General features: G+C 40.1%; 3 protein-coding genes across 3 annotated transcripts in view; 1 reads left to right on the top strand and 2 right to left on the bottom strand.

Annotated features, from left to right (window-relative positions):
* LOC140952395 (glyoxalase domain-containing protein 4-like) overlaps positions 1–2,749 on the bottom strand; it is a 10,028-nt gene extending 7,279 nt beyond the window's left edge. Inside the window, exons 1-2 of the mRNA XM_073401815.1 lie at positions 2,640–2,749; positions 2,397–2,446 (exon numbers count right to left, since the gene is read on the bottom strand). Coding sequence (XP_073257916.1) covers positions 2,397–2,446; positions 2,640–2,729 — 140 coding nt within the window. The 5' untranslated portion in view covers positions 2,730–2,749. The remainder of the gene's footprint in view (positions 1–2,396; positions 2,447–2,639) is intronic.
* Positions 2,750–5,404: 2,655 nt separating this feature from the next.
* On the top strand, positions 5,405–10,798 carry LOC140952862 (uncharacterized). The gene is made up of 2 exons (XM_073402312.1): positions 5,405–5,453; positions 7,419–10,798. The coding sequence occupies exons 1-2, from the start codon at positions 5,411–5,413 to the stop codon at positions 8,939–8,941; spliced, it is 1,566 nt and encodes a 521-aa protein (XP_073258413.1). The 5' UTR covers positions 5,405–5,410; the 3' UTR covers positions 8,942–10,798.
* Positions 10,749–11,783, bottom strand: LOC140952863 (acyl-coenzyme A thioesterase MBLAC2-like). Its single transcript, XM_073402313.1, has one exon. The coding sequence runs from the start codon at positions 11,778–11,780 to the stop codon at positions 10,926–10,928; it is 855 nt and encodes a 284-aa protein (XP_073258414.1). The 5' UTR covers positions 11,781–11,783; the 3' UTR covers positions 10,749–10,925.
* Positions 11,784–12,771: the final 988 nt, after the last annotated feature.

Genomic DNA, 12,771 nt, shown 5'->3' with positions numbered 1-12,771 from the left:
TCAGTCAGTGGCAAAGGCAGAGTAGAAGAAAAGATCCTAGTACTTGTAATAGGAGTCAAATGTATTCATATATTCACCAGACTTAAAATTCACCATCACATCTCTATCATGACGGATTTATGCAATTTTTGTTCTCAATATTGCATCTATTGTATAAGAGCAGGTTATTAATCCCTCAGAGAAAAAGTGCTACTACAGCTATAAACTGCTACACTGCATCAGCTATCTTTTGGTTGATTTTTCTCTCTCATGCAGTTCAGTGACCTAAAACAAGCTAACTATTGTTTTTCCACCATTGTCTTCAGCTCAAGATCTAGACTACACCAAAACAATAAGCAAATTAGGCTGTCTTCTTTATAAGTTGATCATGTAAAGGCAGTCTAATTTGCATAACTTTTTAAAATAAGAATGTTACAACAGTAATCAGAGGTTTTAATAAGTACCGACGACCAACAAAACGCGTCGGCTACTTTGCTCAGAGCAGTCGCCTACTTTTTTCTCTGAAAAAGAAACAAGTTTTAAAAAATGTTGGAAATAAAAGATATTTAATTAAATCTGAATTATTAATATGATGAGCTTTCAAGTTCCACTGATATGTCATGCTTTAGTTACACCAGAAGCGCTTCTGGTTACTTGCGATATTATGATAATAAATGTCTTGTCTTGTCTTGTCTTGTTACACAAACGCTGTATTTCAGTCAATTTTTTTCCACGTTTCTTTTGTAGCTTTACGCAGAATTTGTTTATGTGCAAATGTGCTTAATTTTGAATATCAACATTTGTTCATTGCTTGTAAGAATTGATTGTGTGGCTATGAAACCTGAATGAAAGCTATATTTCCTTGAAAGAAAAACAGGCTCTACTGTTCTCAATTTAGTCCCCAGAACACTGGAAATCTCATTTTAGGGCTTCGAAATTCCAAAATTTTCTGGGGGAGCACACCCCCGACCCCCCTAGAAGAAGGGGACTAACGGCCCCTTGTTGATACAGTCAGTTACTCTATTACTCTCTGGCTTAACATTCAATAATCACATCTCATCATTATCGTCATCCTTGCTATCTAGTTTGTGTCAAATAAGTAGGGTCCGCCACCTGTTTTCCAAAGAAGTTTTGTCTATAATGATCAACTCTGTTGTGTTTAGTAAATTATTTTACTGTTCCGCTGTATGGGTTGGTACTTATAAACAGAATATCCATAAACTACAACTTATGCAGAACTTTGGTGCCCGTATACTAACCGACACAGGGAAATACGATCATATTACCCCGGCCTTGAAAGCTCTTGGCTGGCTGACTATAGAGGAGCAACTTTGGTTGCGGGACGTGACAATGATGTACAAATTTGTTAACAATTTTAATAGTGCCACCACATATTAGCTGTAAAATAGGGAAGCGATCCAATGTGCACGCTTACAATCTCCACAACAGTGAAGATCTAAACCTGCCAGGATGCTGGACAGTGGCTGCCCAGGGTGGCTTCTTTGATAGGGCAGCTAAAGCGTGGAATAGTCTCAGTAACAACACTATAACTGCCCGATCATTATGCAAAGGCAGAATTAATGAAGAAATAGGATACCGGTATACATACCATAGTATATTATTACATTGTTAGTTATTATTGAAGTTGTAATTTTAAGTTGTTATTTATATCAAGAACATGTTTTATATCATTAGTCTTAGTTATATTACATATACATATTGTAAATTAATTCTGAAAAGCCCCTTGGGGAAAATTAATAATAAAGTATAGTATTGTATTCAAACCCACTGGCTACTTCAATTATTATTGAAACCCCTGAGTAATAAAACCATGATAAAATAGGAAGTAATGATACTCTAAAACTTCTTTAAAGTCCATACACATAAAAAATTTATTGTTATCATGTGGCAAAATAAACCCCATCATTTGTAAAAAATATGATCCGATTTTTATCAGGTGATTCTCATCAGGAGAAGTAGGAGGCTGAATGCATAACTATCAACATGTGTTTAAAGAAGGCAAGGGCAACGCTAAAAATTAAAATTTTTAGCTTTGTTGAGGTAGCACTTGTACTTCTACTGTGTTCCATTAAGGCAGCCTCTTTACATATGCTTGTGTGTCTCCAGTATGCTTGAATTTGCACTGGCATTTGCTTTGCTCATATAAGCTTGGGGTTGGGGGTGGGGGGGGGGCACATTGGTATATATGGCTTAACAGACATTACAATTTCAACTCTAGCGCCATGAAAAGGGTGTCTTTCTCTTCCAAAAACCTTTAAAAGGTTGAGAACTTTGGCAGTGCATGGCGTACATGAGTGATGTTAACAACTTTTCCTTTCAATCTAAAAATTCTATGATGTCAGCGTTTTTTCTACAATAAGCCCACTGAATTTTGCATAATCACATGACATACGTACCCATTGCAAGATGCCTTGCAACCCTCTTCAAACTCTTCATGGCGCAAAACCTAATAAACAGGACACATTTGCTCAAAAATCAAAAGAATGGAATTACTTTTGATACCCACCGTGTTTATAAGGCATAAAAGACGGAAAACTATGCAGCAAGGCGCGCACAATTATAAGAGCAAAATGAGTCATCCATAGGCAAGCACGAAACGACGCGCCAAAATGTCTGACACAATAACTTATGTCTCTTACCTTCATCCCAAGTATTTCACGGTAAAATTTTATGGTTTCATTCCTATTTCCGATTTTAAAAACGAAATGTAATGCTCTCCTAAGCGCCATCTCTTCTGCTCTGCGTGTTCTGGTGTCAGCTGGTGTGTTATCAAAGAACGACCTCTTTCCCAGGACCCCACGGTTCAACAAGACCACTCGGTAACGAGGATGTCACGGACATGCGTAGCATCCTCGACTGGGCGGATAGAGCGGTTTTCACTTGACTGTCGAAAGGGATTGGCTTTGGTTTTGGTTTTGGTTTTACGACAGTCAAGTGAAAACCGCTCTAAAGGCAGATCGTGTTTCATAACTAGATGACGTGTATTTTATAAATGCGTGCAGCTCGTGGAAGGTGAAATTATGCTAATTTCAATCACCATCATCCTTCTTTTTAATTTTGAAAAAAAAACATCTCATACGTCTTTCTGTTTCTTCGAAACTTCAAAATTAGTTTCCCCTCAGTTTTTACCGTTTACCTTGTTTTGTTTTAGAGAGAAAAACGGAGAAAAAACCTTACAACTAACCTTAATAAATTTTTTTTACATGCGGTTGCCGGATTTGCGACGCATTGCGCGGATCGCCATAGCGCGCTTCACCCGAGAAGCAAAGTTTGAAGCAGTACAACGCCACTATATCAAAATATATCAATCTAATTTTTTGTTATGTTATGTAAAATTTGTCCACCTTTAACATATGTAAAAATTGAGGTTAAGAAGTGTTAAGCTTTTGCAAACGAAACGGCGAAAGACGATTAGGTGATATTTAGTGGAAGGAGGAGGTATTCAACACTTTCAAATTAAACTCAAATTTTGGCATTATACGACCAACAAGTTTGACTTATAGGCATACAGACACAAACATATGAAACTGTTTATTGATATCGTTATGAAACGAATTTATCTATTTAACACTGTAGCCTGAATTTACAGAAAGAAAATAGGATTTCCGGTTTGCAAAAAGGAAAATTTCGCCGGCCTTCAAGCGAACCGGAAGCGCGGAAAGAGCGCTCGTAGCAGTCCTACTCCGCATCACACATTAAATGAAGAGCGGAGCGCTCGTTTCACCGCCCAACATTTATCCGCCCTGATCCTCGAATACCCAGGGGCAGATAGTGGGGGCGAAGGAAAGTATATAAAACGGGCGGGAGAAAAAATGCCCCGTTCTTTACTTTTCATCGCACCATTTTTTTCCGCACGTTTATACTTTCCCTCGCTCCCACTATCTGCCCCTGGGTATCCGAGGAGGTGTCCAATATGAACTGAAGCACACACTTAGACCAACTCACCTCAATGAAGCACTTGCCAAGTGATACCAGTTCGTTTCTTTATTAAAATCCGAGATTGGATCAAAAATCCGGACAAGAGATCTTCAGGATTTTTCGTTAAAAAAAGAAACGATGTATCCGAGAAGGATTACTTCTCATTCACTTCCGGAGAAAGAATATAACTTGGCTGCTGATGATGACTGCCGACGGATGTTGCAAATGGTCTTTCATTTTATTTTGGACGGTTATCTCAAGGATACTACTTGCAGATGAGTCTTCTGAAATAAGATATCTACCGGAAAAGTAAAATTTTGCAAGTTGTGTAGCAGTTTTGTCTCGATTTGTCCTGCTCAGGAGGGGGGGGGGGGGGGGGGAGGGGAGTTCTAGGGTTAATTTTTGCTGGGTATGTGCCGCTGGCCTCTCTGAACCCCTACCCCATTATAGCCTATTCTGTGGCCAATTATCACTTTTAGGCAAATCAAATTTTGCGATCCCAACATAGTCACTTTCGATTTAGGCATCTACCTTATACAGCCTTTTAACTAGGTCATCCTAAAATGAACTGACACTTTTTTAAATTGAATGAAGAACACTTCACTTTTCCACCTACAGTACAAACATTATGGTACGTTTGATAACCGCAAATGTGAAGAACTTTCTTACCCGAAAAATCCGTATATGTGCGACCCCATTTTAGTAACTCTATTGAAAATGCGACCCCATTATAGTCAATCCAGACGTGAAAATGCGGCTCCATCCAGCGGCACATCCCATTAGCCTCTTACAAGGAAGTATCCACCTCCCCCCGGGTCCTAGTGAACTAGAACAATGCAGGTCCCGTTTGTATTGCGATTTTACTATCCCGATAGAACGGATAAAATTGATCTTTTAATGGCTTTTAATCTATGCCTCGAGTTCAAAAAAGCAATAAAGATGAACATTGTTGTCAAACAGCTGCTGTATCTGTTAAAATTGTTTCGAGTTACCGCTGGCTGTATTCACTCTTTTCGGATCCGTTGTAAAGAAACGCTTCAGGGTCAGGGCTCCTTCTTCGGATCATGTATCCAAAGTATTCAGTTTTGGGTATGATCCAAAGAATCCACCTACGTTGTTGACCATTTTGCATTTAGTAAAGAAACGAAACATCCGGATTTGGATTTGAGTAAAGAAACGCACCCATATACCAGAGAAAGCTTGACACTGATCACCACTATAAGCCAGTCCTTGCGCAGTCCCTAGGCCTTATTACTGGGCGCGGCCAAAGCGTTTCGGGTCACGTGGTCCAAGCGAAGATTTGAGGGCGTTTCTTGCCCGTTCGCCTCGGACACGTCACCGAAGTGAATTGACCGAGAGGGACTGGGAAAAGGCCCTGCAGGGACTAGGCTTGGGACTAGGCAGACAATGATCACGTGACCACTACTATAAGCCAGTCCAGAATCTTCCAAAAATTTCTTGACATTCAAAACAAGTGTCGCGTAACATAGACATGGCGTCAAATTCTTCTTCTCAATCAAGTCAAGGAAATGGCGGTAAGTTTCTACAGTTACCTTGGTTTTTATACTACAACCATGTGCTAAGGGTATGTTAAATGAAATCAGGGGTAAAGCTTCTGATGAGAAGACTGTTAGAGACAGGACAGATGCCAGCAGTTGCAAATTTAGTACTGTATTAAAATACGCCGTCAAAAATACTCTCGCGGCCTCGTATGCATGGCTAGGCAAAAACTCCGAGCGAAAAAATTGATAAACCGAAAAAAATTCCCTGAGCGGTTATTAAATAGCTGCAAAATCAATGAGGTTTATATGTTCCTGCAAATGTAAAACATTCCTTTACGGCCTCGCAATACCAAAAAATTATTTCCTGCATGAATATATTTCCGCGAAAAATGACGCGGCATATCAGTTCCTAAACAGGGCGTAAAAATTTTACCGTTTCCGAGAAATCAGGCGTTTCTAGCCCTTTCTAGCCCACTGAGAGTTCTTGGAAAGAACTTCGGCTTCTTTCTGACGTAATGGCAGACAACTCAAAAATTATTTTCATTGTATCGTTTCGCTTCAATACTTCACAGGCATTTTTTACAAAGCTAGTGGTATTCCAGATGGAATTCCTTTCTTGCTAATCCTGTGTCAGATCGACAATTTATTTTCTTTTGTCAGCCATCTCCGTGGCCAGCTCGCTCACAAATCAGCATGAAATAAATAGAATTAACGCACCAAATAACAGCGAAAAGTGAGAAATATTAGAATAGGTAATAGCACGATTTGTAGTGATATTTGGCATAAATACCACGAGTGATATTTCAAAATTGTTATACGTAATTTGAGACAATTTTGAAATATCACGAGTGATATTTATGCGAAATATCACGTACAAATCATGCTATTATTTGTTTATACTACTACCCACACAAGGTTTGTAATTTTCACATGTAGGTATTTCAAATTAAGCTGAAATACCACTGCTCTAAGCCAATCAAATTACAAAAATTTCTCATGTAGTAGTTTAACAACCATTATGTTTACTCTCACGGTAGATATCTTATACCTCAAAGGAATCTGTGTCTGCATTTGACGTATTTCATAATTAAATTTGTGGTAGTTAGTAAGCTCTGTTCTAAGATTCAAGATTTAATTGGGAAATGTTTAAGGTGACACAGTGCAAATGAATGTCTGTTAAATTATTCATAAATTTAATGTTAAAGGACCTTAGTTTAGAAAAACGTCACGCCAGTCAGTTTATCTATAAGCCGTCAATTTTTTTGAGCGGTTTCTATCTGTTCATTTTCTATTTTGAGAATTTCTTACCTTATAAACATCTGACGTTTGCCGTAAACGTGACTCTAATTATCACACCGAATCGCACGCCGCTGACGCGCACTCAATACAAACTCGTTCCCAGGCTTCTTTCGTTCCCGTCCCCCACTTTCCAAAAAGAACCTCTATTCAGGAGACACCTTCGACAAATGCAAGTGTACCTTGAATAGACGTTAAGCTGGGGTTTGTTGATGATTAACCAACAAAGACAAAATCGAAAAGAAAATGAAGAAATGATCGTCGCAGTGAACGCAATTTATGCAATTGCGTAAAGAAGCCTGAACAAAAAAAGACAAAATCATCATTAGCTTATCGCTGCGACATTATAAGTTGAGTTCACACTGCAAGTGCAGTACATTGAATTAAGTGAGATAAGTCAGTCATAAGCTACGATCATTGTGATCAGTGTGCACTTAAAGATATCAACCCTCTTGGTCGTCAGTCACGTTTTTAGACCTAGTGCTAATTAAAGATGTCCCATGAATGGAGGTCAAACCCAGGGGACCCAGAAAACGTGTCCCTTTCCAGGCGGGAGTGTCCCTTCAACAGAGTTAAGATTATGTGAACATTTTTCCGGGACCACATTTTGTTTAACCTGAATTGAGGTGTCCTTTGAATAGAGGTGTCCCGAAGGAGAGGTTTCACTGTGAAGTGATTTATCAAGATACGTTTGCTCACTAGGTTTCGTAACAAGCATCGATACTTGTCAAAGTTGCCGTAAAGAACTCACAAAGTACCACAAGCACTGGAGCTGTGAAAACGACCACAACACCTGCAATGACTGTTACATGGACTTGCTCTTTGAGGCACCTGGAGACGGTGGAAACCAAAAAGAAATACGGTGTACATGTGAGGCCACACTTCTGCGGATCAAACCAAAGGTATCTGGCCATGGAGAGCACGTCTTTATTTACGTTGATGATTCCAATATGTGGATAGAAGCGAAGAAACTTGCGGCTAAGGAAGGAAACTTCAAATGCGTAGAAGACCCGAGGTTGCGCATGGACATGGGAAAAGTGGCTGAATTTGTCGCCAAGGGCAGGGAAATTGCCTGCCATAACCTGTATGGATCAGAACCACCACCAGTAGACACTGTGTGGGAGAAAATAAAGCAATGTGGGTGGAAGGTTAAATTATCAAAGAGAAGCTTTTATACCAACAAAGAAAAACAAGTTGACCACAAAATAGTCAAGGATATAACCGCATTGGTTTCCGATAGGAGCGTCGCCAAAGGAACAATAATCCTCGTCAGTGGAGATGCTGACCTCATACCAGCAATAGAAGAAGGCCTGAGTAAGAAATGGTCCTTTGAGATATGGATGTGGGCGAGTGGTATATCAAACGCTCTTAAAAGACTTGAGGAGGAGCATCCAGAATCATTAAAAATCGGTTTGTTGGACCTTCACCTGCAAGATGTCTCATTTACTCATATAGAGTTATTAAGTAAAAAGCAATTATCGTCAGCACAAAACTCCCGAACTGCGGTTATAAAGAACTTTGAAGAAAATGAGGGGTGGCAGAAAGACCTCACTGAAAAGTTACGCTGGCCTTTTCAATTCTGCCGGAAAGGACAGGACATTGCTCTTGTTTTCTTACCTGTAAAGTCTAAAGACGAAAAGACTGAATTTGCGGATCATTTTGACAAAATATTTGAACTGCTAAAGACGGAATATCCAGGTAGGGTAGTGAATTTTGCAGCCTATCGGCAAAAAGAATCATGTGAAAGGGATAGAATCTCCCTCGCCAACCCGTATGAAGCACTAAAAGATGTAGGTGAACAACCAAGTCTGGGCACTGATGATTATGATTTTTCAGATGAAGGTGAAAATGAAGCACAAGGCCATCTAGGCGAAGGGAAGCCGAAAGACAACGACAGTATAAGTGAAAATGAGTTTCAAGTTGTCCAAAGACGGAAGCCAAAAAAAAAGAGCCAAAAGTTTTCGGACCTATGCCCAGACAGGTCCCAATGTAAGAGAGGAAGTAATTGCACATACTGGCATCCAAAGTCGGAAAGAAAGTACTTTAAGAACCATAACAAACACATAGAATGTAAGTACAAGAATAACTGCCGGTATGGCGCTGCTAAATGCAAATTTGCCCACTCTGATAGTGACAGTTTCTGTCCCCAATGCCATAACTGGGGACACTTACAGAATACGTGTACAGCACAGACCCCCGTACAGTCATCTTCAATTACAAAATGACCTGCCAAGGCGTTTTAGTGATTATTAGGAACAGAACCTGATTTTGGCATAGCAACAAATATCTAATTAATATCTTCCCTGCCAAAGGATTGTCACAGAATAAACTCTCATCATAGTTTATTTATATATCAGTCATCGGGTATGCGTTCCCTGTCTGAGCGGCGCCTCAGGATAATTTTTATTAGAAAACGGCGACAGCATTCTCCCTTCATGAAAGTTATCTCCTCCACCTCCTAACAATAATAACTCTCTTCCACACTGGAATTTGAAGGCGGTACCTGGTCGGACTATAAGACTTCGTTACTGTAAAATATCAGTGTTATACTTACGTATATTTATTCTTAGCTTACCCAACAATTCAGTCAATACTGCAAGTGGGTAGAATAAGCAAACATCTTGAGTCCATCAGGCATCTATTATTAGACTTTCAAGAAAAATATTCATCAAACACTGTTTGAGCGTGAGGGGCTGGACATCCCTCAACATGGTCCGCTCCCCTTACCGCCCGCATGTGAGACACCCGCCCTCTCGTAATCTGTACATTCTCTCTGACGTGTCTTTTCGTTTTGACTTGCCCGTTGGGATCGATTTGAACAGATTACAATAAGGAAAAGAAGACCACACAGTATCCCATAAAATCCCATATCCCATCCAGCTCACAAATCGAGAAGACACACCTTCAATTTTGTAAACGCAATACCTGGAGGAAAACAACAAAGCTTCTAATATAGTTTGTAGAGCAGAGCTTGGTCGTTTTCCTTTAAATATAACTATCAATAAAAAAAATTCTCAAATAAATTTGGTATATTGAGTCTAAAGATGAGGAATCTTTCGTCAAACAAGCTTTTTTAAAATGTCATTTGACTTACACTGTAATGGCCAAAATAGCTTCCACTCTCATTTAATGAATACCGTCAGTAAAATTCCGAAAATAAGCCCCACCAAGTATAAGCCCCCCAATCTGGTAACGCAAAAAAACCCTCCGTTAAATCGCCTGTCCAAATATAAGCCCCCCGGTAGCCTGCGTAGCAAGCGTTTCCGTTTAGTTTCGGAGCGAAAAAAAACCGAGGAACGGGATTTTCGGTTTTGACCGCGCGGGAAATGAAACCCCGTCCCCCCTCTTTTACTTGCGTTATTTTTCGCGCGGTCTTTGACTCTTGTTCCTCGTTCTTTGCTCCTAAACCGCACACAAACGCTTGCTACGCAGGCTAGCCCCCCGGGGGCTTGTACTTGGAAAATCAAATAAAAAGTAAACCAAAACAAAAACAGCAAATTTACTTCCCACTATAATGCTAGCCCAATCGACTTTGAAACGCAAATTTCCCTCCGTAGATAAGCCCTTCCGAACATAAGCCCCTCAAAAAGGGCCTTTGAAAAATATAAGCCCCGGGGCTCATTTTCGGAATTTTACAGAATGGCAGAATATTTTAAGCTTCCTGACTTTAACCCTGATTTATTAGATATCGCTATGGTAAAAAGCAATGTAAGTTCAATGAAACAGGAATATATCTCATATTGGCAAAACACGAATTTTATAGATCTTTTAAAACCGATCATACCATCTCTGGTTACTTAGACTTAACAAGAGGAACAGCTGGGGTAAGGGCTTTAGTAAAACTATGAACAAGCAATCACAAACTAATGATAGAAATAGGCAGATACAATCAAACTACGAAGGATAATGGCATTGCCCTTTTTGTGGATCCAATCTAATAGAAGACGAGGTTCACTTTCTTTTTCAATGCTTAAGTATGCTAAAGACACTTACTGAGAAAAGTTACCATCATAGTATAAAGCAATCTACATAGAATTCAAATAAAAAGAACGAAGAATAATGGCTTTGTTCCCTTTGCACTACCCTTTTAGCAATTCTGAGTATCTTGTTATCAAAATTTTCCCGCTGTGCATGCACCCTACAAAAAAGTCGAGCCAATCATGAATGCCCCCAAGAGGATGTGAAAGGGCAGCCTCGTTCATTTTGAATTTAATCAACGCAACAGCAGCAGCAACAGGCATGGTAACAGCACTTAGCAGGAATGTTAGCCGAGTGTTTTGCTTTAAGAACCATATACGATACACCCTTCAATAGAGTGGTGAAAACCTTATGACACGCCCCAGCTCTAGAGATGTACTCAGATGCTAGGAAATGAAGCCTTCTACCGTCGAACATAACCGAGTGTCCGGGAAATACACAGTCAACATGACTGGAAAGATCTTGTAGTCTTCTGCAGGATTGAACGTAGGCATTTATATTGCTTTGTGGCAACCAGTCAATCAAAGCGTCACTCTCGTACATCACGTCTCCGGTGAACAGAATCCTGGCGCGTTCATCGATTAAACCAATACTCCCTGGGGTATGACCGGGCAGATGAACAACCCGCAAGCTCCGGTCGCCAAGATCAAAGACATGACCTTCCTCTACGACGGTGTACGGTTCCGCCGCCTTGACCCTATAGTCCGATATTTTCCACCCCTGGTATGGGGGTACAGCAATTTCGGACGCGCTAAAGAAAAGCGTCGAGGTAACGAAGTTATCGCCTTGGCGAATTGCTTCCGCTTCTAGGCTGTGGATGGAGAACTTTTCAAACTGATGCAAACCTCCGGAGTGATCGAAATGAATATGAGTCGCGACCGCTTGTACAGGTTTCGAGCCGATCAGACCTTGTTGCTCGAGAAAGCCCGGCAAGTTCCATATCCCCAAACCAGTATCGATAACCAAATCTTTGGATGATCCTTGAACAAGCCAGATGTTAGCTTGGTTTGGAGAATCATAAAATCTCTCACGTAACAAGTACACACCGTCGTGAACCTTTTCAATGGCAAACGGTTGTTCGGCCATTTTGGTTTTTATCAACATAAAAACGAGTGGAACCTGGGTACAAGGTAGACTGTGGTCAGGCAAATTTGGGAATCGGACAGGGAATTGAGACAGGAAAAAGTGAAGGAACCTAAGTACAGTGAAACCTGTATTAAGCGGACACCCTCGGGGAATGCTGTAGTGTCCGCTTAATACAGGGTGTCCGCCTAATACAGGTTTCGATAGATAACGTCATATGAGGTGTCAAATGCCATTCAAATGAACAGTGGAAATGTTAAGAATACTCCCAGAGACTTTGACGATATACTTTTGCATTAATTTCTTTATTAGAGTGGTCCAATTGATCATAAACATAGATTGCAACTCAAATTTGAAGAAATCAGATGAGTGAAACAAGCTCTATACAAACAAAACGAAATAGAAAACAATACTGTACTGGGAAACTAATCAAATAAGTTCGTCAAGTCACCTTTTTTAATGTTAAAATCGAAAAACTTGTGGGTGGAAATTCGAGGCAATCTTTCGCATTTCCGGTGTCTGGCATGTTGGGTGGTGGAATTTGATTACAAGTGTCCGTTTAATACAGGTTGGTAACAATAGAAATGACTATTCTAGGTACTTTTTAGGTGTCCGTGTCCGCTTAATAGTGGTGTCCGCTTAACCCAGTTTTTCTTAGGGGGTACCATCCTACTTTGAAGCTCTCTGGTATCCCCACCTTTACTTTTATCGTAAGTATGACACATAGAATGGATAACATATAGATCAATCTACAATATAACATAAAATTTTTGGCGATCGGAGTAAATGTCACGTGGTTATAATGCCACGCCCCTTTGAGGTCTGAGTCCAAAATCTGCTGTTGCCAGCATTTTTTCGTGAAAATCTCTCGGCTACACATAGTGCGCATTAGTGCCTTGCGCTGAACAGAGTTTCACCAAAATCACAAAGACCCAATTCGAGAAATTCAGCGGTTTCCAAATTTAGGTCATAATTTATGCGAAAATGATAAGCA

Source organism: Porites lutea, chromosome 11 (assembly GCF_958299795.1).
Source record: "Porites lutea chromosome 11, jaPorLute2.1, whole genome shotgun sequence".
Classification (NCBI taxonomy): domain Eukaryota; kingdom Metazoa; phylum Cnidaria; class Anthozoa; order Scleractinia; family Poritidae; genus Porites; species Porites lutea.
Note: the sequence above shows the minus strand (reverse complement) of the source record. Positions and strands in the feature narration are given on the sequence as shown.

What these genes read in the sequence shown, in the direction of transcription:
- LOC140952862 (XM_073402312.1), top strand. Translation starts at nt 5,411, where the DNA reads ATGGCGTCAAATTCTTCTTCTCAATCAAGTCAAGGAAATGGCG. An exon ending in ATCAAGTCAAGGAAATGGCG is followed by an intron (nt 5,454 to 7,418) that starts GTAAGTTTCTAC and finishes TTTGCTCACTAG; the next exon opens with GTTTCGTAACAAGCATCGAT.
- LOC140952863 (XM_073402313.1), bottom strand. Translation starts at nt 11,780, where the DNA reads ATGGCCGAACAACCGTTTGCCATTGAAAAGGTTCACGACGGTGTGTAC.